The 25,374-nt window shown below is 42.4% G+C and overlaps 1 protein-coding gene across 1 annotated transcript; it reads left to right on the top strand.

Annotated features, from left to right (window-relative positions):
• Positions 1-818: 818 nt before the first annotated feature.
• Positions 819-19,782, top strand: tbl2 (transducin beta like 2). Its single transcript, XM_078548574.1, has 7 exons — positions 819-988; positions 3,924-4,054; positions 7,359-7,543; positions 15,326-15,477; positions 16,235-16,361; positions 16,631-16,783; positions 19,077-19,782. The coding sequence occupies exons 1-7, from the start codon at positions 871-873 to the stop codon at positions 19,531-19,533; spliced, it is 1,323 nt and encodes a 440-aa protein (XP_078404700.1). The 5' UTR covers positions 819-870; the 3' UTR covers positions 19,534-19,782.
• Positions 19,783-25,374: the final 5,592 nt, after the last annotated feature.

Genomic DNA, 25,374 nt, shown 5'->3' with positions numbered 1-25,374 from the left:
AAGTCTCCTTAGACAGCACCTTCCAGACCCATGACCTCTACCATCTAGATGGACAAGGGCAGCAGATAGATGGGAACACCACCACCTGGAAGTTCCCCTCCAAGTCACTCACCATCCTGACTTGGAAGTATATCACCGCTCCTTCAATGATAACTGACTTCTCTTTCAACCAGTGCCTCTAATTAATTTACTAGGTCCCAAAATTCAGCTTTATTATGCCCAGCTTTTCTGTGTTACAAATGTTGTCTTTCCTCCAAACTTGGCATCCATAGCATGTGAGCACATTTCTGGTGCAAGCTGCACATGATGCCTGCACTTTTTTGGTGATGGTATAAGTGTGCACGGAGGGACCTTGGCCAGAATTTACAGAGCAGGCAGATTGTGATACCAATCAGCGTGCAGCATTGATTTGATGCCACTGCTGCCATCTTGGGGATCAATGCTGCAACTAATACCCCTCTCTCAGCCTTGTTCAGCAGAACAGGCATTCAGCACCAGTAAAGACCCTCCGCTGGTGCCCAGTTAACACTTTTCAGTCAACCAAATAAACTAAATTAACAAAATGAGGGACAAAATAAACACAGCCCCCAAATTAGGGAGGCTGAAAAAACAAAGACAGAGTTTAAAGGAAACTTGCAGGACCAGGTTAGTTGCTGACTGATTTCTACTGGCTCTTGATGCAATTGGCACGTGGAACTTAGTCCTAACTTCAACGATTCTGCACAAACTATTTGCCGCCCTGAAGGCACGCAGCCTGCGCGATGACGTCGGACACGCCATCTACTCGTCGACGTCACGCACGCACTGACGTCAGGTGCGTGCCGATGCTGCCCTGCCACGCGTGCTGACGTTGCCTTGGAGCCCGGGCCCATGGAGCCGTTTGCTGTCCTCGCCGTGTCGCTGCTCCTCGGGGCGCTCATTTTCTTTATCTCAGCGGCGGTGACCGGATCGCGGAGGGCCGCACCGCAGGAAGACAACAGTAATGAGGGTGAGGAGCCGGGGTGTGGGGAGAAGAGAGTGTGAGCCGGCCTGAGTCCTGAGCACCGGCCACCGCCGCCTTGAAGCTGTCAGCGCTTCCTATTGGCAGGCGGGCCGGGTGGGCTGGGCTATGAGGCAGCTCCATTCATAAGATGTCAGAGGGAAAAGAGCAAAGGCCACCTGGAGACAGCCATACTGGACATATTGACCATCAATAACAATTAGTGTACAGCAGACCCAGACATATGGAAAACTTTAGTGATAGAGAGCTTTGGGAGTTATTGGCTCAAAGCTACCTTCTCTTGCTGAGCATCCTACACTTACTGTATCATGTCTAAAATTGCTCATATACTGCATCCCAGAATGGGGAAAATATTGATTTAATTTAAACCTGAATGGGTCACTGATCTATCTGCTTCCACCATCTCCCTAGGGAGCCTGTTCCATAGATTTGATCATAAGCAAACTAATCTCTGGATACGAGCCTAGGATCCCCCAGGGATTTACTTGGAAACATCAGGAGTGCTACTTGGCCTGTTAAGTGTTTCTAGCAGTATCTGCTCCCCTGTCACCCCTCATCCTAGTACTTTACTGAGGTGACTCAGGATGATGGGTCTGGTATGAAAGGAAAGAAACAAAAACAAAAATAGCTGGAAAAACTCAGCAGGTCTGACAGCATCTGCGGAAAGGAATACAGTTAACGTTTCGAGTCCGTATGACTTTTCATCAGAACTAAGGAAAAATAGAAATTAGGTGAAATATAAGCTGGTTGAGGGAGGTGGGACAGGTAGAGTTTGATAGAGGGCCAGTGATAGGTGGAGGCAAAGAAGGGATTGCCAAAGATCTCAGACAAAAGGACAAAGGGGTGTTGACAGTGGTTGATATTAGCTAAGGAATGTGCTAATGGTGACATTAAGGGTAGAAAGCAGGACGAGCAAGTGACAGATAGCCCTAGTGGGGGTGGGGTGGGGGGAAGGGATCGAAATAGGCTAAAAGGTGGATTTTGCTTTTATGAAAGGAAAGAACTTGTGTTTATATTGTGCTTATTACATCCATCCCAAAGCACTTCAGCCAATTTTTTGTTGGCAAATGTGGCAACCATTTTACACAAAAGCAAATACCTACAAACAGCAATGGGACCTCACAATACTGATGGATGAGGTGTGACTTAATTAATACATTTAGAAGAATCCTCCTAATTCATACGTTTAAAATTTTCTCTGTGCCTCCCCCTCCCCTCTTATAGCTAGTTGCTACATAATTTTGGTGTTTTCAGCTCCACTGCTCTGCTAGGAAGTGTTAATCACTTTGTGAAGAAAAGTTAATCTCTTTTTATTTTTGTTGGTTGAGAAATAAACATGTGGAAAACTCTCATGATACGTTCCGAATAGTGCTATGGGACCTTTTACACTCACCTGAAAACAGAGATGGGATTTCATCTGCGAGATGGCATGTAATGCAGCACTCCCTCAGTACAGCATAGAATTGTTAGCCTAGATATGTGCTCAAGTCCTGGATTGAGATTTGAACCCATGACCTTCTGACTGAGAGGATAGACCATTAGCATTGAGTGAAGGGTGACACATAGTGTGCCTTTCCCTGCAGCACACCCCAGCACTGCTTCTTCCCCAAAAGAAACGCTCCATCTCCACAGCACTATTTCTACCAACTAAGGTAGTAGAAGCAAAAGCATGGTGTGGACATACATATACTTCCACATTATGTTAACTAATGTTACTTCCTGTGTTACAATTTTGATTGATGCTTTTTATGTCAACATTGAAATGCTTAAGTAAAGATTTATAATAGGAATTTATAGGTAAGTCGTGAAGTGGTTGCAGGCAACATTTTTTTAAGAGGCTGCAGCAACACTTGGAGCAATTAACAATCGGCATTAACCTGCAGCATTACACAACAGGATTTTATGCAATTTGCTAATTGCAGTTAACTATCAGGGTGTCTAGCAGTACTAGGTAGGTGGAGTGTACTTTAACTGCATTGGTTGTAGCCTTTGCTCTTTGGTCCTGGAGTTTTGTGGCACTGCATTGGGCATGTTAGTGTTTTAAGAAATGAGGGGTGCTTTGGCCTGAAATCACTATGGAGTGGGAATCTGAAGCTTGGCAGATCTGAAGTGCCGTATAGAGTTTGGCTCATTGGCAACTTGCTGATGTGTCTTAGCAGTGAGTGGAAGAGGCCATAAATATGACTGCATTAGATGAGGTTGTGTTTTTTAAAAAATATATATTAATTTCACCTCTTTTTAAAAGTAGTCCTTTAGCTTCAAATTTTCTATAAAAAACAATCAAATTGATATTATTACATTTGGAAGAAAAGCATAATATCAGTTGGCCAGCTTGAATGTTATTGATGCATCTTGGAAATTCTGTACAGCTCACATGCCCAGAGGACAGGATGCCTTTTTTAGATAACAGTGTCACTGTTCAAGGCAAACGTTTAAACTCCAAACCCAGGCTCTTGGGAAATGCTAAAGCCCTAGGGGTTGATTCTGAGACCCTCTTCCTCTGTATGACTCACTACCAACAGTCAGTGTTTAATCCATTGAGCACTTAGGATGCTAAACATCGATAACAGAGTACTAGAAATCCAAATGAGTGACAGCTTTATCATGTGTCAAAGTAATATATGTGGTGATGTTATCATTATAGAAAATGTGATATGAGGCAAGGTTTTGTTCATCTTTTTGCCTGTAGAAATCCCACATCATATTTAATCTGTTCATATACATGTGTTGGTCAAAGTCAGTTGCAGGTGTAATGTCTTTGTTCATGCTCCCTTCTCTAGCTGCTACCTGTGCCCCTCTCCCGAGCTGCTGCCCATCAGCAGATACAAGGCACATATGGTTGAACACTTCGGGTATAGATAGATATTTGATTAAATGATTCTAAAAATGTTTGTGAACTGAAGCCATTTGTTGTTTTGTTCAGAGGACAGTAAAGACAGTAATGGTGTAAGTGACAGAAGCACAGCATCAAGGAAGCAAAAGTTGCAGCGTCCACGTAAAGAAAAATCACAGCAACATGTGTTTGCCCACCCACTGCTGGCCACTTCACTAAAGGTAAGGAACTTTAAAATTGTAGAGCAAATCTGTCACAGCAATATGTGCTTCAGAGCCACGAGAGCAGTACCTGAGATGGGGAAAAGCAGTAATTTCTGTAGTTCAACAACAACTCGAATTTATATGGTGTCTTTAATGTAGAAAAACATTCCAAGGCCTATCACAGAGGTGTAATAATAAAGAAAAACAAATATTCATTCTGGACTTCTTCACCTTTGTGTGGCTGAGAATGTTTTTAGAACTCTGATCCCCATGTAAGATCGCATACAAATGCAAAATACTGGGGATGTTGGAAATCTGAAATAAAAACAGAAAATGCTGGAAAAACTCAGCAGGTCTGACAGCATCTGTGGAGAGAGAAACAGATTTAACATTTCGAGCCCATAAAACTCTTCTTCAGACCTCTGTTAACGTTAACTCTGTTTCTCTCTCCACAGATGCTGCCAGGCCTACTGAGTTTTTCCAGCATTTTCTGTTTTTATATCACTTCCTTTGGCTTTTGTACCAAGAAACATTTTGTCCTATCTCTCCTGCTCTCCACCCTACCACAAACCTTCTCTTTTGTTCTTCCACACACTCCTCCCTTCCATTTGCTGAAAACCTGTTCCATTTCTATCTTTCCTCAGTTCCAATGAAGGGTCATCACGATCTGAAACATTAACTCTGTTTCTCTCCAAGATGCTGAGTTAATGTTTTTCTAGCATTTTCTGTTTTAATTTCAGATTTCCAACATTCCCAGTATTTTGCTTTTACCAAAGAAGTGGTAATGGTTATAGTGAAGAAACATGATGTATCCAGATGAGATGTGAATGGCTACATGGCAGTCATCCATATACAATGTGATGGGATAAAGAAAGGAGACATAACCGAACCAGCGAAAAAAAAAACATGAAATAAAAGCAACACCTCTGTTAAGTCCATAAGCATGACCCTGAGCTTCCTGTTGTTCTTCATTTTAATTCTCTACTTTGCTCCCATTCTGATCTTTCTGTCCAAGGCCTGCTAGTGTTCCAATGAAGCTCAATGCAAGCTAGAGGAACAGCACATCATCTTTTGACTCAGCACTCTATAGCATTCTGGACTCAAAATTAAGCTCAACAGTTTTGGATCCTAACCTCTGCCTCATTTTGTTTCATGTTTTTTTTTGCTGGTTAACGTTAACTCTATTCTATCTCCACAGATGCTGTCTGACCTGCTGAGTATTTCCAGCATTTTCTGTTTTTATTTTATGTAACAGCCAGTGCTAAGCAGGATGCTTTGTTCGTGCAGCTGCTCTACATCTTGGTTTGAAAAATTAATAATCCATGTCAGCATCCATTCTTCAGAGCTCCTTGCTGAAAAGCCCATCACTGGAAAGCTTTCTCTGACCCTCTGGCACAATTTTGATGTAACTATGGCAAAAGAACAAAATAGGATTCCCCTCCATCATCTTAGACCAGTTTTTGGGTGAGGCTCCTTCCTGTCTGACATTGATGACTTCTGTGAGTTCCTCCCATTCAAATCTCTGGTGGATGCCAATCCTATGAGGTTATCCTCATACACTGTCAGGCACTGGCCACATATAATTTTGCCCTGCCTGATCATGAATAAGTGCTGGATTTGTATATTCTTCCCACCTGGTCAGTGATAAATGCTAGCTGTTTGAGACCTTCTCCATCTAGCCACTGGGCTTTGTGAGCATCTCCCTGTTCAGTCAGCAGTGAGCACTAGCTTGTGTAATTCTTCCTTCACTAATAGATGCTGGCCTTTGAGTTCCCCCCTGTATTGTCACTGATCCCTGCATATGTGGGTCAGTCTGTCTCTGATATTAAATGTGGAACTCAGAACCAACACCTACTGGTGATACTGGAGGTATCATCTATAGGTCTGCATTTTTCAATGATGAATTCCTATGATCCACTTCTTGTTGGTAATGATACTGGAGGAACTCTGTGCCAGACCTGTTGGTGATAGCCATTACAAAAAGCTTCACAGTGGTACCGGCCATGTACTTTTAACCAGCAAAATTGTTGTACATTTAGGCCTGCTGTAAATATCTTTCTGGCGTTAAGTTTCTACCATAAGCAGTCTGGACATCTTAACTTTTATGGGAGTTGACTCACACTACTCTCTCTCTGTCTCTCTTATCTGTTTGCATGATAGTGTAACCCCTGGTGTGACAATAATAGCCCCTTGTGATCTGGACATGGTATTCGTGTGATTCGCATGTGTACTACTTCAAATTATCCGAAGGTGAAGCAAATGAACACTTGGTGCCACACAAAAATGAGCTGCTTTATTTCACAGTAAGATAAACATGCAGAACAGCACTTAATTCAATCTGTATAGCTTACATTTGCACAGGAACAAAAACATGTTATACTACCCACATAGTGGGCCATCCTAAACAAAAATAAAAATACCTGGAAAAACTCAGCAGATCTGACAGCATCTGCGGAGAGGAACACAGTTAACGTTTCGAGTCCGTATGACTCTTCAACAGAACCAAGGAAAAATAGAAGAGAGGTGAAATATAAGCTGGTTTAAGGGGGGGGTGGGACAAGTAGAGCTGGATAGAGGGCCAGTGATAGGTGGAGCCAGGCAGCTGGCTGACAGCTCCAGCCAGAGCGAGAAGCCGCTCGGCGAACTCTTCTATTTTTCCTTGGTTCTGTTGAAGAGTCATACGGACTCGAAACGTTAATTGTGTTCCTCTCCGCAGACGCTGTCAGACCTGCTGAGTTTTTCCAGGTATTTTTATTTTTGTTTTGGATTTCCAGCATCTGCAGTTTTTTGCTTTTATTTTAATGGGCCATCCTACTTGACTCAAATCAAGATGGCTTTGAACTATCCTCAGCGTTTCTAACTCAGCAAAAACTCTCTAAACAGCCTGACTGCCTTCATGGCTTTTCCAGTTTTCAAACCTACTGTTTGTGTCTATTTCTGTTTTAACGCCTGCTGCTCACAACTAGAGAAAAGATCCACTCGATCTCCTAAATGTCCAGCATCAGTGACTCCCCAACACAATAGGCATGAGTTGTTTTTTGATTACTGAGAAAATTTAGCAAATTACTTATTATTTACAATCTGAGAAATTGTCACCAAAGCTGCTTTATTGGCAACTTAATTACTTATCATCTCAGATCCTTTTGTTAAAATTACACTATGCATTTAAAGCATGTTAAGAATAACACTTTTTCCAAATCGTTTCTGTGCAAAAAGTACTATCAGAAAATCCTGAAATGTGACAAAAACCTTAGTAAAGATGAGTGATGTATTATCAGTGACTGAAAAAGGGTTTTGATTGAATTGTTATTTTGTTTTAAAGAATCACAGTGGGAATATCAGCTGTCTGGATTTCAGTAGTAATGGGAAATACCTGGCTTCCTGTGCTGATGACCGTACTGTGCGAATTTGGAGTACAAAAGACTTCCTTGAGCATGACCATCGTTGTGTGCGAACTAATGTTGAGCTTGATCACGCCACGCATGTGTGCTTCAGCCCTGACTCCAGGTAAAATGTGATCTATTTAAACATAGAATCATAGAATGGTTATGGCACAGAAGAAGGCCATTTGGCCTGTCATGTCTGTGCTGGCTCTCTGAAGGAACAGCTTTCCGAGAGCCACTCTCATACCTTCTCCCTGTGACTCTACATTCTTCCTTTTCAGAGATTAATCCAAGTTCCTCTTGAATGTCTTGATTGAACCTGCTTGCACCACAATCTCAGGCAGTGCATTCCAGATCCTAACCTCTCACTGTTTAATACATTTTTCCTCATGTTGCCATTTCTTCTTTTGCCAATTACCTAAATTTGTGCCCTTTGGTTTTTGGCACTTCCACCAATGTGAACAGTTTCTCCTTGTCTACTCTGTCCAGACCACTCGTGGTTTTGAATACCTCTTTCAAATCTTCTCTCAACCTTCTTTTCTCCAAGGTGAACAGTTCCAACTTCTCCAATCTAACTTCATAACTGAATGCCTCCTCATCCCTGGAACCATTCTTGTGAATCTTTTCTGCACCCTCTCTAATGCTTTCATATCTTCCCCAAAGTTTGTGGTCCAGATTGGGACATAATACTCTAGTTGATGCTGGACCAGTGTTTCATATATGTTTAACATAACTTATTTGCATTTGTGCTCTATGCTCCTATTGATAAAGCCCAGGATGCCGTATACTTTATTAATCACTCTCAACTTGTCCTGCCACCTTCAATGATTTATGCACGTATGCACCCAGTTGCCTCTACTCCTGCACCCGCTTCAGAATTGTATCCTTTATTTTATGTTGTCTTTCTGCGTTCTTCCTACCAAAATGAATCACTTCACACTTCTCTGCACTAAATTTAATCTGCCACCTGTCTGCCCATTCCACCACCCTGACTTTGTCCTTTTGAAGTTCTACACTATCCTCCTCACAGTTCACAATACTTCCAAGTTTTGTATCATCCTCAGATTTTAAAATTGTGTCTTGTACACCAAGGTCTAGGTAGTTAATGTGTATCAGGAAGAGCAGGGTCCTGAAACTGACCTCTGAGGAGATCCACTATAAACCTTCCTCCAGCCCAAAAAAACAACAGTTCACCACAAGTCTCTGTTTCCTGTTACTCAGTCAATTTTGTATCTATGTTGCTGCTGTCCCTTATATTCCATGAGCTCTAATGTTGCTCACATCTGTTGTGCGGCATTTTATCAAATGCCTTTTAGAAGTCCATGTACATCACAACAACAGCATTATCCTTATCAACCCTCTGTTAACTCATCAAAAAGTCAAGCAAAAACAAAAAATGCTAGAAAAACTCAGTAGGTCTGACAGCATCTGTGGAGAGAAAGACAGAGTTAATGTTTCAAGTCCAGAGTCATACGGACTTGAAATGTTAACTCTGTCTTTCTCTCCACAGATGCTGTCAGACCTGCTGAGTTTTTCCAGCATTTTTTGTTTTTGTTTCAGATTTCCAGCAACCGCAGTATTTTGCCTTTTTAAAAAAAAGTCAGGCAAGTTAGTTAAACACAATTTGCACTTAACAAATTCATACAGGCTTTCCTTAATTAACCTGCATTTGCCCAAGTTTTTATTTAATTCATTCATTGGATGTGGGCGTTGCTGACTAGGCCAGCATTTATTGCTCATCCCTAATTGCCCTTGAGAAGGTGATGGTGAGCTGTCTTCTTGAACCCCTCCAGTCCCTGTGGTGTAGGTACACCCACAGTGTTGTTAGGGAGGCAGTTCCAGGATTTTGATCCAGCAGCAGTGAAGCAAAGGCAATATAGTTCCAAGCCAGGATGGTGAGTGGCTTAGAGGGGAACTTCCAGGTGGTGGTATTCCCAAGTATCTGCTGCCCTTGCCCTTCTAGATGGTAGTGGTCGTGGGTTTGGAAGGTGCTGCTTAAGGAGCTTTGGTGAGTTTCTGCAGTGCATCTTGTAGATGGTACACACTGTTGTCATTGTTTGTCGGTGGTGGAGGGAGTAAATGTGGTGCCAATCAAGTGGGCTGCTTTGTCCTGGATGGTATCAAGCTTCTTGAATGTTGTTTGAGCTGCGCTCATCCAGGCAAGTGGAGATTATTCCATCACTCTCCTGATTTGTATCTTATAGATGGTGGACAGGCTTTGGGAGTCAGGAGATGAGCTACTCGCCACGGGATTCCTAGCCTCTGACCTGCTCTTGTAGCCACAGTAATTATATGGCTGGTCCAATTCAGTTTCTGGTCAATGGTAAGCCCCAGGATGTTGATAGTGGGGGATTCAGTGTTGGTAATGCCACTGAACATCCAGGGGTGATGGTTAGATTCACCCTTTTTGGAGATGGTCATTGCCTGGCACTTCTGTGGCTTGAATGTTACTTGCCACTTGTCAACCCAAGCCTGGATATTGTTCAGGTCTTGCTGTATTTGGACATGGGCTGCTTCAGCATCTGAGGAGTTGCAAATGGTGCTGAACATTGTGCAATCATCAGCAAACATCCCCGCTTCTGACCTCATGATGGAAGGCAGGCCATTGATGAAGCAGCTGAAGATGGTTGGGCCTAGGACACTGAGGAATTATCGCAGAGATGTCCTGGAACTGAAATGATTGACCTCCAATAACTACAACCATCTTCCTTTGTGCTAGATATGACTCCAACCAGTGGGAGTTTTCCTCCTGATTCCCATTGACTCCAGTTTTGCTCGTGCTTCTTGATGCCACATTCGGTCAAACGCTGTCTTGATGTCAAGGGCAGTCATTCTCTTCTCACCTCATCTCTGGAGTTTAGCTCTTTTGCTCATGTTTGAACCAAGGCTGTAATGAGGTCTGAAGCTGAGTGACCCTGGCAGAACCCAAACTGAGCATCAGTGAGCAGGTTATTACTGAGCAAGTACTGCTTGCTAGCACTGTTGATGACCCCTTCCAGCACTTTACTGATGATGGAGAGTAGACTGATGGGGCAGTAATTGGCCAAGTTGGATTTGTCCTGCTTTTTATGTACAGGACATACCTGGGTAATTTTCCAAATTGCCGGGTAGATCCCAGTGTTGTAGCTGTAGTTGAACAGCTTGGCTAGGGGCGCGGCAAGTTCTGGAGCACAAGTCTTCAGTACTATTGCTGGAATATTGTCAGGGCTCATAGTCTTTGCAGTATCCAGTTCCTTCAGCCATTTCTTGATATCACATGGAGTGAATTGAATTGGCTGAAGACTGGCATCTGTCCTACTAGGGACTTCTGGAGGAAACCGAGATGGATCATCCACTAGGCACTCCTGCCTGAAGATTCTTGTGAATGCTTCAGCCTTATCTTTTGCATTGATGTGCTGGGTTCCTCCATCATTGAGGATAGGGGTATTTGTGGACCCTCTCCCTCCAGTGAGTTGTTTAATTGTCCATCGCCATTCACAACTGGATGTGGCAGGACTGCAGAGCTTAGATCCTTTGGTTGTGGGATTGCTTAGCTCTATCACTTGCTGCTTATGCTGTTTGGCACACAAGTAGTCCTGTGTTGTAGCTTCCCCAGGTTGACACCTCAGGTGTGCCTGGTGCTGCTCCTGGCATGCCCACCTGTACTCTTCATTGAACCAGGGTTGATCCCCTGGCTTGGCAATGGTAGAGTGGGGTATATGATGAGCCATGAGGTTACAGATTGTGATTGAGTACAATTTTGCTGCTGCTGATGGCCCACAGTGCCTCATGGTTGCCCAGTCTTGAGTTGCTAGATTTTTTCGAAACCTATCCCGTTTAGCAAGATGGTAAGTATCTTCAGCGTGAAGTTGGGACTTCGTCTCCACAAGGACTGTGTGGTGGTCATCCCTACCGATATTGTCATGGACAGATGCATCTGTGGCAGGCAGGTTGGTAAGAATAAGGTCAAGTAAGTTTTTCCCTCTTGTTGGTTCCCTCACCATCTGCTGCAGACCCAGTCTAGCAGCTATGTCCTTTAGGACTTGGCCAGCTCAGTCTGTGGTAGTGCTACCGAGCCACTCTTAGTGATGGGCATTGAAGTTCTCCACCCAGAGCACAATCTTGCCACCCTCAGTGTTTCCTCCAAGTGGTGTTCAACATGGAAGAGCACTGATTCATCAGCTGAGGGAGGGCAGTACGTGGTAGTCAGCAGGAGGTTTCCTTGCCCATGTTAGACCTGATGCCATGAGACTTCATGGGGTCTGGAATCGATGTTGAGGACTCCCAGGGCAACTCCCTCCCGACTGTATATCACTGTGCCGCCACCCTCTGCAGGGAGTCCATCAGTATGACAATGTCAGCCTGTTGCTTGCCTAGCCTGTGAGGCAGCTCTCCCAATTGTGGCACAAGGCCCCAGATGTTACTAAGGAGGAGTCTGGAGGGTCAACAGGGCTGAGTTTGCTGTTATCGATGCCAAGTGGTCCATCCAGTTTCATTCCTTATAGACTTTGTAGAGGCTTGATACAACTGAGTGGCTTGCTAGGCCATTTCAGAGTCAACCATATTGCTGTGGGTTTGGCGTCGCATGTAGGCCAGACCAGGTAAGCGCAACAGATTTCCTTCCCTAAAGGGGCATTAGTGAACCAGATGAGTTTTTACGACAACCAACAATGGTTTCATGGTCATCATTAGAATTTTATTTCCAGATTTTTATTGAATTCAAATTTCACCATGGTGGGATTCAAACCCTGGTCCTCAGAGCAGTACCCTGGGTCTCTGGATTATTAGCCTATGACAATACCACTGTGCCACCACCTCCTCCTCCTCCTCCTCCCAAGTGACTATGAATTTTCTCCCATATTACCCTTTTTTGAACAAGGGTGTAACACTTGGAATTCTCCACTCCTCTAGCACCGCCCCTGAGTCTAACGAAGATTTGAAAATTATGGCCAGTGCCTCTGCTATTTGCACGTTTGCTCCCCTTGGTATCCTTGGATGCATCTCATTTGACCCAGGTGCCTTATTGACTTTCAGTACAGGCAGCCTTTTCAATACCTCCTCCTGATCAATTTTAAATCCTTCAAATGTCTGAACTACCACCTCTTTCACCTTGACCTGTGCAGCCTCATCTTCCTTGATAAAGACAGATGCAAAGTATTCATTTAATATCTCAGCTCTGTGCCCTACCTCCATGTATAATTCTCATTTTTGGTCTATAATCAGTCCCACTCCTTTTACCACCGTATTACGATTTATATGCCTATAGAAGACTTTTGGATTTTCTTTTATGTTAGCTGCCGGTCTCTTTTCATACTTTCTCTTTGCTTCTCTTATTTGTTTTCTTAATTCCCCTCTAAACTTTCCATATTCAGCCTGATTCTTAGTTGTTTTCTCCACATAACGTCTCTCATAAACACAATTTTTTTTCTTCATCTTAATTTCTATCTGTTTTGTCAGCCAGGGAGCTCTCAATTTGTTTGCCCTACCTTTCCCCTTCGTGGGAATCTACCTTGACTGTGGCCGAACTATCTCTTCTTTAAAGATAACCCACTGCTCAGTTACAGTCTTGACTGCCAACCTTTGATTCCAATTTATCTGGGTTAGAACCATTCATATCCCATTGAAGTTGGCTTTGCCCCATTATTTTTACTCTGGATTGTTCCTGTCCTTTTCCATAGCCAATCTAAACCTTATGATACAATGATCACCATCCCCTAAATGTTCCACTACTCTTAGCCTACCTCATTCGCAAGAACCAGGTCTGGATTGGAAACATACTGCTGTAGAGAATTCTCCTGAACACACTCGAGGAACTCTCTGCCCTTTACACTATTATTATCCCAGTCTATATTCATAGAATTAAAGCCCCCCTTTATAACTACTATAAAATTGCACCTCTCTGAAACTTCCTTGCAAACTTGTCCTTCCACATCTTTCCCACTAATTGGTGGCCTACAGACTACACTGAGAACGTAAGTGCACCTTTTTTGTTCCTTAGCTTTAGTCAAATAGATTCTGTCCTTGACCCCTCTCGGACATCCTCTCTCTCCAGCACTGCAATTTTCTCCTTTATCAATAGGCCACTTCTTCCCCTTTCCTTTCCTATCTTTCTTGAGCACCTTGTATCCAGGAATAATTAATACCCAGTCCTGCCCTTCTTTGAGCCAGGTCTCCGTTAGCATCTCAACATCATATTTCCATTTGGTTGTCTGTGCCTGCTCACCAATCTTATTTACCATGCTTCACGCATTCACAGTAACCCTAATTTAGAATTTTATTACTTCCCCCTTATGCTGAACCCACCCAATACCCTACTATTTCCTACTCTGGTGCTATCTGTCTCTCCCAGTATTCTTTGCACCTTAGTATTCCTCTCTAATGTTACCTCCTGGTTCCCAAATTCTGTCAAGTTAGTTTAAACCTCCCCAGAAGCACTAGCAAATCAAGGAAATTGGTTCTAGCTTTGTTTAGATGCAACCCATCCGGCCTGTACAGGTCCTATCTGCCTCAGAACTGGTCCCAATGTCTCAGGAATCTAAAGCCCTCCCTCCTGCACCATCTATCCAGCCAAGCGTCATCCGCTTTATCCTCCTATTTCTATACTGACTTGTGCGTGGTACTGGTCGTAATCCACAGATTACTACTTCTGAGGCCCTGCTTTCCAATTTCCAACCTACTGCCCTAAATTCTGACTGCAGGACCACATCCCCCTTACTTCCTATGCCATTGATACTAATGTGGACCATGACTGGTGGCTGTTCACCACGCTCCCCCCCCCCCCCCCCACCAAACCTCGCCAAACTTTCGGGCTGCTCTGCAGCCATACAAACCCTTGACCCTGGCACCAGAGAGGCAACATATCATCCTGGATTCACAACTGTGGCCACAGAATCGCCGGTCTGTTTCCCTAACTATTGAATTCCCTACACCTATTGCTCTTCCAGTCTTGTTTGTGCACCCCTGTACAGCTGAGCCCTGTACATGGACTTGGCTCTGGCTGCACTCCCCAGATGAATCATCACTTTCATCAGCATTCAGAACTTCATACTGGTTGGCAAGTGAGATGCATTCCGGGGCCTCCTGCACCACCTGCCTGTTTCTTCTTGACTCCTTGGTGATCATCCCTTCCCTCTCTCCCCGCATATTCATTAGCTGCGTGGCGATCACATCTATAAATGTGCTATTCATGAAGCTCTCAATCTCTCAGATGTCCCGCAGTGAAACCCAGAGCTCAAGTTGCTGCAGCTGATGTCACTTCCTGCACATATGGTTATCTAGGACACAGGGAGCATCTGAGAGTTCACACATGGCACAGGATGTGCATTGGAGAGGTTATAACTGCCCTGCCATTACTCTGTCCATTGGATAATAAAACATACTACTTAAAAAAAAGACTCACCTGCAACTCACTTCCCTTCTGCAGACGTCACTTAAATATAGGGAAGTTAACTAAAAGGTTTACTTAAATCCTTATCTCTTTTAAAAAAAAATGTAATTTTCAATTTTCCAGTTCATTATACTAACTTCATAACTTTGGAGAAAGGGAAACAAAACTACAATACTCACCGGTCAATCATGTTGATGAGTTTTTAAGATTTTGGTCTTTGATTATTGCTTATTTTTGAATACCCCATTTGACATTGCTTTTAGCATTTATATGTTATTGGAAGAAAATTATTTCACTGTTCGGGTACAGCGAACAGAATCTCAGTTGCCAATTAGCTGGGTCTGAGTTGCAGATTCGGTGAAAAAAATAAGTAATTTGCCAGCTTCCATGCTACTGCTCGTGACTGTAACTCCAGCTAGCTCTGAACCTTCACTGTGTCTGAACCTTATTGTTTTGAGCCACCCCTGAATATTGGTTCTGTAGCATTTAAGATACCAGCAGCCTGTTAATTTAGTTTTGTTTTTAATTCTGTCACTGCAGAGCCTTCATCACTTGGCTGGCAAATGAAGAAACAATCCGTGTTTTCAAAATGATCAAAAAGGATGATGGTTCATTCGCATTCACCGCCGCGCCTGAAGACTTCCCGAAGAAGCACAAAGCTCCCATTGTGAACATCGGAATTGCGGAAACAGGTGCGGGTCAATGCCTTTGGTCAGGGTTCATCCAGTGTTAGTGGTTCGCTTCTCTGGGCGTGGAGTTCGTCCAGCATTTGATTCACTCCTTTTGGTTGGAAGGTTGACCCAGTGTCGAGTACTGTTCATTTTCTTTGGCTGGTACCATTACCAGTTAGAAAAGCTGGTCTGCCTCTTTGGTATCTATAAATCTGCTTTATTTTTGGTTATTCAGTCAGAAGAGATTGAAAGCTCCCAATTCATGGGTATGAGATGTTTATCAGTTATGAAGACAAGTCACTGAATTGTTTTATTATCTGGTCTGGGAATGAATCAAAGCTAATTCATTTACACTGTATCTATCTATCATCTCAAAATCCCTGTATTAACTTGCATGCATTATGCTTTACTAAGCACAGCATTTAAAGTAAAATTTTCCCCCAAAATCCTTTGTATTAAAATAGTCAAAAAATCCCAAACTGTGACCATGATCTGGTGTGACTTGCCATGCTCCACTCGCCACAGTGTATGGAGAAGTATTGTCAGTGCCTTCTGGTGGCATGACTGAAATCATACACTTATTACATTAGGAAATTGTAGATGCAAACTAGTGCCAAGGGGTGGAACTTGGCCTTTGCATGACTAGTATTTTTAAGGCATAATTACATGCCAGAGACGCAGTGGGACTTTCTCCTTGCTGCAGTAGGACTGTCAACTATAAATACTCTGTACAGAGCAAAATATGTTAACTATGTGTCTATTTTAATCTTAATTCTAGGAAAGTTCATTATGTCTGCGTCAAATGACACTACCATCCTGATCTGGGACCTGAAAGGAGAGGTTCTGGCTACAATTAACACTAACCAGATGAACAATGCATACGCCATAGTGTCTCCTTGTGGAAGGTCAGTGTCATTCACTTTGGCATTAAATAACCCAAACCCAGCAGGAATACCATATACACTGGTGTAGTAAAGAGAGGGAAGGCCAACACAGAAAGCTGTATTGGGACTGAGCAAATGCCACTTTGCAGCCAGTGTTTGAGAGGTAGCTTCACATTGTTGTCAATCTTCACTGTTTATCAGGTGCTGTAAGCAAAGGTTATGTCACAATCAGATTGTATGGCTTTTAAAAACATCATTTGATGGATCATGGTTCATTTCCATTTCTGCAGGTTTGTGGCTTCATGTGGCTTTACACCAGATGTGAAAGTTTGGGAAGTCTGTTTTACCAAATCGGGCACATTCCGGGAAGTGATGAGGGCTTTTGATCTAAAGGGTCATTCAGCTGGTATTTACTCGTTTGCTTTCTCCAATGACTCCAGAAGGTGAGACCCTATTGTACGATCACCCTACATACGGTACCTAAGTAGCATGTATTGTTTAAAAAGCATCCATCCCACTGATTTCAGTGTTTTATTTATATGCAGTCAACAACATCTTTCAAACCATTGCGACAGCGAGATTTAATGTTGCATGGACTAAGAGAGCCAGAGTTCACAGAGAAACAAAATTACTATCAAGATCAGTTTTTTTTAATACGTTTTTCACAAAGGTAGGATCTTGTCCCATGTCGTCATGGAGCAGTTGAACATCAAGAACACCATGGCCTCCCAACCACCAGACCAACACAGAAAAAAATCCTAGACCATTTCAGGGAAAAATTCTGAGAAATTCATCTCTGATTCCCCTGAGGCGATCAAAACAGGAGACCGGTGACTATCAGATTTATCGCCAAATGCTCCACCTACCTCCTGTAAGCTGCAATATCAGTCAAAGTTAGAAATCAAGCTGCCTTTGAGTCCCTGTAGCAAAACTGTACTCACTGCTGGTAACTTATTCCAGAGGTCGTGACCCTCTGTAAATAGAACACTTTCTGACAGCTAACCTGGATCTGTGTGATGTAACTTGTATGCATTTCCCCTTGTCCTCTTAACCCAATATAATTCTAATAATTTGTTCGCAAGGACAGCTTCTGTTCCTTCATTAATTTAAAGATCTCTAACAAATATCCTTGCAGTCTAGACCTTTCTAAAATAAAAAGAACCATCTGAATATACTGATAGCTGTAACTAAATGTCCTCCTTTGAGCCTTTTTCAGAGCCTCTAGATCAGCTCCCATCTGAAGGGACCAAATTTAGATGCACTATTTTAATGAGGACATTTATAAGGGCTTTTGCTTTTTGTTCTGCATCAGATCTAGCAATGTAATCTCTTATGTTTGTGACACTCATTATGAACTTAATATAACAACTAGGTTCCTTTTCCACATAACAGCCTTAAGCTCTGAATCCTCCATAATGTACATGTGCTTGCTGTTCATTTACGTCCCTTCACACCCCTTCCCCCACCCGCCATGATACTACATTTATCCATGCTAAATTACTTTCACCAGATGTGGGCCCATTGTATTGGATTGGATTGTCATTGTTTTTTTTTCTCATCTAAGGTTTAACATTTACACTAATGTTTGGATCTTCTGCAAGCTTGCAGATAGTTTTTCCATTGCTATTGTCCAGATAATAAAGATGGTGAAGAGCAGTTGTCCCAAGACTGATTTCTATGCGATTCAGTCACCACACAGAGCCACTCAACAATAACAACTTTCTATCTAGGAGGATATGATCAATTTTTTCTATCTACCCCAAGATCTGCCTGCCAGTCTCACAGAACTACATCTTATTTAGTGGTGTATTGTGTGGCACTTCATCAAAAGCTTTTTGAAAATGTAAGCATACAATGCCAACTGAGCTATCTACATCCACCGACCTAAAATCTTCATCAAACAATTCTACAGTTTAATAAGACATGGCTTCATTTACCAGAAGACATGTTGAGAGTCTCTAACAACTTCTTTCAGTCATAGCACACACACAGAGGACCACTAACGATCCCTTTTAAAAACTTTCCGAAAACCAAACTCAAACTAATGGTTCTATAACTTTCTAGTTTTGCCTTGTTCCCCTTTTTGAATTTTGGCATCATATTTGAATATTGATTTCGGGCCCAAACAATCTGTTGTCTAATTGAACAAATATCTGTTGATATAGACCAAGTAGATTAGGTTATAGCCCCTAGGCTCTGGTTCTCTTTTTGATTTGGGCAAGAGAACCTGAGATCACAAAAAGACTAAACCCTGTGAGTGGAAGGATGAAAATGTGATTTTTGTTGTACCAGATGATTATCTTTTGTTTAGTTTGTACATTGTGTAATGCCAGCACAGTCGTTAATCTATGTATATTAGTATATTGGGTGGTTATAGTATCTAATTGACTGCTCCATTTGCTTCTTGCAATTAGAGAGCAAAATTGGCAAAGTCCTGTGAGCAGCTCATCTGCTTTCAGTTAGGTTTTAGTGTTTGAATTAACGAAAGCTAAAAGAGGGAAAGATAAAGGTACTACATTTTAACTGGTGAGTTGCTAGTGAGTTATTAATTGGTTAGCTGGGATAAATCATTAACTCGTGGGTTCAGAATAACTTACTAATTTAAATTATTAATTGGTTGCAAGTTGTCGAAGCTACAGAATCTAGTTTTCTGTGGGTTGTGATTTTTTAGAAAACAGAATTTACAGGCATGGATAATTATTGGAACATTATTTATCTAATTTGTTTCCTGAACAGAATGGCAACAGTTTCTAAAGATGGCACCTGGAAGCTGTGGGACACTGATGTTGAGTACAAACAGCAGCAGGACCCCTACTTGCTGTACACTATGAAATGCAATGTCTCCGATCCCTGCCGAATCGCTCTTTCTCCTGATGCTAGGGTGGTAGCTATCTCCAGTGGCTTCAACATCACAGTGCATAGCGCCAAGACAGGCAAGCAGGAGGAAGAGTTTTTAAATGTGCACGGGGAGGAGATTGCTGACTTGGCATTTGACATCAACAGTAGGTTTTTAGTTTCGTGTGGTGACCGTGCAATCCGGGTCTTCCACAACGTGGTGGGATACCGTGCGGTTATTGAAGAGATGGAAGGCAGGCTAAAGAAAGCAACAAATGAAGCGATGCGAGAGAGATTGCAGCAGCAGATTGATGATGCACAGGGCGCATTAGAGGCTGTGTGTATAAAGAAAGAATAAAACTGCAACAAACTAATGTTGCCTTTGGCTTTGTGTGTTTCTGGATCTCCTTTGTAGGCTCAGGAATATTTGTGACTTCACTTTAACTCTACATTGTTTGTACATAAAGTGAATACGATATCCCTTGCCATTAGGTTCCAGCCATCAGGAAAAGGACCAGTGGAATTTGTTGCTCAGGACTGAGTTTGAATCTGTTTTGTTTGGAGCAGAATTTCTGTAAATAAAGAAAATACAAATTTTCACTCTTTGTACCTGAAGCAAGTTCTCGTTTTATTGCTTTCTGTCCCACTGTCGCAACAGTCAGCATATCAGGTTGGCAGTGTATTGAATTTAGAAACAGCAAAGCTCTTGAGGTAATTGAATTGAATCATTGATTTCAATACTATGTGATGGAATGATGCAGGTTCAGAATGTTAGTTTCTACACAACTCTACGCTATCAGCAAATTTTTCTAACTGAAAACAAAATACTGCAGATGCTGGAAACCTGAAATATAAAAAGAAAATACTGGAAATACTGAGCTGGCCAGGCAGCATCTGTGGAGAGAAAACAGAATTAAATTTTCAGGTCAATGACCTTTTATCAGAACTGGAAAAAGTTAGAGACGTAACAAGTTTTAATCAAGTACAGAGGCAAAGAAAGCTGGGGGGGGAAGCAGAAGGAGCAAAAGGGAATGTCTGATATAGGATGGAAGGCAGGAATGATTAAATGACAATAGGGATAATGGTACAAGGCAAAAAGGGTTAGAGTGGAGCAAGAAAAGGGACTAGAGGAGCTGTAAATGCCAACGGCAATCTCATTACCAAAAGGGACTGTGTGAAAAAATGGTAGCATTAGTTATGATCTGAAATTGTTGAACTCAGTGTTGAGTCTTGAAGGCTGCATAATCAAGAGATAAGATGCTGTTCTTCAAGCTTCTGTTGTGCTTCATTAGAACAGTTCATGGGGCCAAGGACAGAGAACATAGAATGGGAGTGAGCAGAGAATTAAAATGACAAGTGCCTGGAGTTCAGCGTCATGCTTGCAGACTAAATAGAAGTGTTCAGCAAAGCAATAAACCTATTTGAGTTTAGACTGCCCAATTTGGAGATGTGCATTGTGAGTAGCAATTATAGTATACTAGATTGAAAGACGTACATGTAAATTGCTACTTCACCTGGAAGAAGCATTTGGGCCCTGGACAGTGGCAAAGGAGGTGGTAAAAAGGTAGACGTTTCAACTCCTGTGCTTGCATGGAAGGTGCCTTGTGAAAGGGACATGTTGGAGGTAAAGATAGACACGACCAGAGTTCAGTGGAGGGAAAAGTTCCTTTGAAAAATTGAAAGGGATAGGGGAGGCAAAGATGTGTTTGGTGGTGGCATGATCCTGGAGGGTGGGAGCGGCGGGCTGGGAGTCAGTATACCACTGATTTTTATTGGACTTTCATGCCGGACAGTAGCGGAAAATATGACAAGATTGCAAAAATTGGTTTTATGTTGGTGTAAAACCAGTTTGCATTTGTCTACTCCACCCATCAATGGCGGACCATGCTTCATGCTGCTGCATGTCAGGAATGTCGTTTTAATACATTTCCATCTCATTATAAGTCCTGCTTACTGGAATTAATCCCCCACGCTGATTATCAGACCATGTCAGCATGCAATTAGAATGCTGTATTTCACAACAGTGCATAAAATTCGTGCACCTAGTGACCTGCACTTCGCTTATCACTTCGAGGCTGGTTTGCCTGCCTTGCATCACTCACAGGAATCAGTGCCAGGCTTCACAAGTAGCACCAGATCGCTTTCAGGGGGGTCACAGGCAAGTCCAGCGGTAAGGCAGAGATGGCTTTTAATGGACTGCAGGGCTAGGGCTCCACTGGGGAAGGGGGTAGCTGGTCTCAGGAAGGAGAAGGGGCTGCAGGGCTAGGCCTGTCCTGGGGCTTACAAATGGGGAAGGTTCCACCCAGACACATGATTGGGGGGAGGGTGCGGGGGATATATGTTGAACAATGTTAATGACCTCAAGGTGGGGATGGGTGAGGTCCACGCAGACCATAGGCACATCCATTTCAAAATGTTTAGGGGCTAACAAACAGACAGGCACCAGAAGCACAACGGGCTCATGGAATACAGGGGGTGGATGGAGAGGTCTGTGAGGCCTAAGGGTGTTTTCCTGAAGTTGAGTTTGTGAATATTTGTTGGGACAGAAGGGAATGAGAACTCCTCGGTAGTTTTAACACAATCTTGATGTGGGAGCCATTGCCACTGGTGTGAGAAGTGGGACAGTAATTCAGTCTTCAACACTGACATTCTTCACAGCGATGAGCACAAAAGGATAACATACCAAAAAAAGGCAATAAGATACAAATACAGGTAACAGGCAAGAGTTGGTGTATAATACATTTCTGTTGATAAGCAAGACATTTCTGTTGATATGCAACCAGCTTTGTCATTCATTTGAATAGCCTATTACACCATTACATGTAATTTATGTAATAACACATTCCCTGCTTCTAATCTGGTGATTTTACATCCCTGTGCCGTAGCCTAGGATATAGGTTAATAGTTGGCCTCTCAAAGTTTTATTTTGGGTAGGACAAAAGTCAGTGATTATAAATCAACATTTATCTTCCTACAGAACTGATGCTTGATTGAATTTCATCTGCATGCTGGAGGTGAGATATTGCAGCTGTTATCAGCCTTAGCTATGGTCTGCTGGAAACTGAGTTAAAACACCCAAAACTCATTTCACTTACACTCAAGCACTACGCAAGGAGACAAGATTTGAATTTCCATTAGTATGGACTGTTTACAAACTACCAGAGGCAGAGGGAACAGTGCTAGCCACACCCTATTTTGCCAACTAATTATTTCCAATTGACTGTTGACGTTGACAAATTTTGGAACATTATCTAAATTTGGATTTTATTGGTCAAATTCCTCAAACTTTTGGCCGCCCATTTTGCAATTGAACCTGAAGAACAGGAGGCAGGCATGGAATCAGGCTAGCATTAACAAAGATACTACTGGAGCAGGAGAAACTAGAGGTAGACTACCAAGCCAGAGAAAAAGAAAGGGAAAGGCAGGAGAGAAAGGAAAAGGAGGAAAGAGAATTCAAAGAAAATGAAAGGGATAGGGAAAGGCAAGAAAGAAAGGAAGAAAGAGAATTCTACGAAAGGGAGAGAGAAAGACCCTTCCAGAGGGAAAAGCAAGAAAGAGAATTAAGGCAACTAGAACTGAGTAAGGAACCCAGTATACCAAGTGAAGACACCACTAGTGAGGGAAATGATCCTAGTTCAGGACTGAGCACTGAGTTCTTGAAGTACTCACTGTTGGTACCCAGATTTAATGAAGTGGATGCAGAAGCATTTTTTGTCTCATTTGAAAATCTTGCAAGGTTGAAGTGGCCAGCGGAAGCTTGGTACCTTCTACTGCAAAACAGATTAAACAGGAAAAGCCCATGAGAGTTATTCCCTATTCTCCAACAAGAGTTCAGCAAACTGTGGGATGACCAAAAATGCTATCCTGAGCGCATACAACCTGGTAGCAGAGGCATACCACCAAGAAGTCCAAACTTCCTGGAAGTGGCCTGAGCAAACTTGTACCCAGTTCAAAAGGGTTAAGCAACTTGCTTTTGACCAATGGATACGGGCGCTTAAAATAGATTCCACATATGAAAGCCTCATAGATGTGAGTCTCCTTGAGGAGCTCAAAACTCACAACCCTTCCCATAAAAACCCATGCAAAGGAACAAAGTGTCTTTAAAGCTAGACAAGCTGTCATCATAGCAGATGACTATGAATTAACACATGGACCCCTAACTTAAAGTAAACTTGGAAATGATAACTCTTTCAGGCTAGGGGGAGATAGGAGGGACGTATAAAAAGCCAAAATAGGCTTGTGAGAAAAGGAGAGTGGGGAAGAAAAAACAGACCAGTCTCCAACTTTTAAAAGAAGGAATCAAGATGGCAAACAAGCATGGGCCTGCCCACTCTATTTTCAGTGTGGAAATTCTGGATAAGAGAAAGTTGTTGGCCTTCCAAAAGACCAACTGGAGATGCTGCAGTCAAGATAGTTTCTGTAGCCATGAAGGTGCAGAGATGCCACCCAAAAGCAGAACAAATACCACTGTATTGGTTTAAATAAAAAGGCAAATGCTTGAATGTTCCCTTTGTTAAAATCTACCTGTTAGTCAGCAGTGTAGTGATGGTCGGGGTCATTCTGAGCTTACCAACGCAGGAGGATGACCTACTGCTGGGCAATGACTTGGTAGGATGTCAGGTATTGTGCCCAGAGGGCCTAGAGCAGCCCATGGAGACTGGGGAAACTGAGGGGAACAAGCAAAATTCTGCACAGCTGCAGGGGGCTGAGAAAGTCCCAAAAATCCCACAGGGTGCTATAGGGCGAGTAAGGATTAAGGAGGCTTAAGGAAAGCCAGTAGGGTTTAAGTGGCCAAGATGGAGCCAGTAGAATGGGAAAACCCATCTACAAAGTAAAGTAAAAAGGGAAGGTAATATGCCCTAAAATGAGCAGCTCTTATGAAAACCACAAGGAAAATAAAAGTGAAGTCAGTGTGGATTTTCCCAATGAAGAATCAAATGGTCAGGTTCTAAATTCAAAGATAAGCGAACCCAACAATTTACCTTCAGGGCCCACTAGAGACAATGTGCAGGAGGAGAACCCAGATGTCTCACAGGGGTTTAACACCAGTTTATCAGCCACTGTCACCTGGAAATAGGAATTATCAACGAGCCAGATCCTGAACTATTAGACCCATGGGTAGTGGAAACAGCAATCAAGAGTTAATGACCTTACAGGCAATGCAACAATGCAGTACCAGAAATTTGTATAGTACAAGCCTGTTATGATCGATGCAGTTGGTAAAGCTGAGTTATTTAAAAATTCCAGTGGGAAACTTTAAACAACTGTCATAGCCTATAATTTTAAGTGTTATGTTTGAGATGCGACTCTAAACTCAGGAATCAGGCCACTAGTTCTCGAGGTTTTTCATTAAACTAAATGAAACATTTTATTAATTTACACAGGTTTAAATATATATACACATGGCTACCAATTACTACTATCATAACTTTTAACAAATTCCCAAACTAATCTCCATTAAGGCAACAGCAACCCATAGACTTAACCAGACACCAAGCAAAGCATTTTTACCTTATGAATTCAAAATGAGGTTCTTTTCACTTTGGTTCCTGTGGAGAGAATTGGAGACTTACAGCTGTCTTTTGATCTCACATTGTCTCTGCTCTGTACACACAAAAATGGTTGTCTTGTTATACCTACCATCACTGATTGAATGCAAATTCTCATTGTCTCACCAGCCTCTTTGAACTCCACCTTTTAACAATGAAACCCCTTTTATAGTACCAATTTTATTAGTAATATAAACATATTGCTTGGTAGCTGCTAGATAGGTGTCCGTTTTCACCCTACTTCTTGAATGTTCTATTCAAAAAATGCAAATGCACACTATCTCTCTTACATATCAAAACTAGTACACATCAAAGCACCCAAACTAGCTGGCTTTAATCCAATTAAGACACACCCACAGACTAAACCTCCATTTTAAAAGAAAAATATTTTCCAATAATATATACATTAATAGCTTCATGACATCCCCCTCCTTATTGAAAAATGAACTGTCATAATTCTAAAAGATGGCTTCAGTTTAATAACCCATCTCACACCATCTCCTATACTTATTACACTATTACATTACCAGACACATGCATTAACATTAATATATATATATCACAAGTCCTTGGTATCAACAGAAATCACTCCAGTTCAGTGTCCAGGGGCTGAATTTTGCCCTTGATGGGTGGGTGAGCCCGACCGACTT

Source organism: Cetorhinus maximus, chromosome 9 (assembly GCF_964194155.1).
Source record: "Cetorhinus maximus chromosome 9, sCetMax3.hap1.1, whole genome shotgun sequence".
Taxonomy (NCBI): Eukaryota; Metazoa; Chordata; class Chondrichthyes; order Lamniformes; family Cetorhinidae; genus Cetorhinus; species Cetorhinus maximus.
Note: the sequence above shows the minus strand (reverse complement) of the source record. Positions and strands in the feature narration are given on the sequence as shown.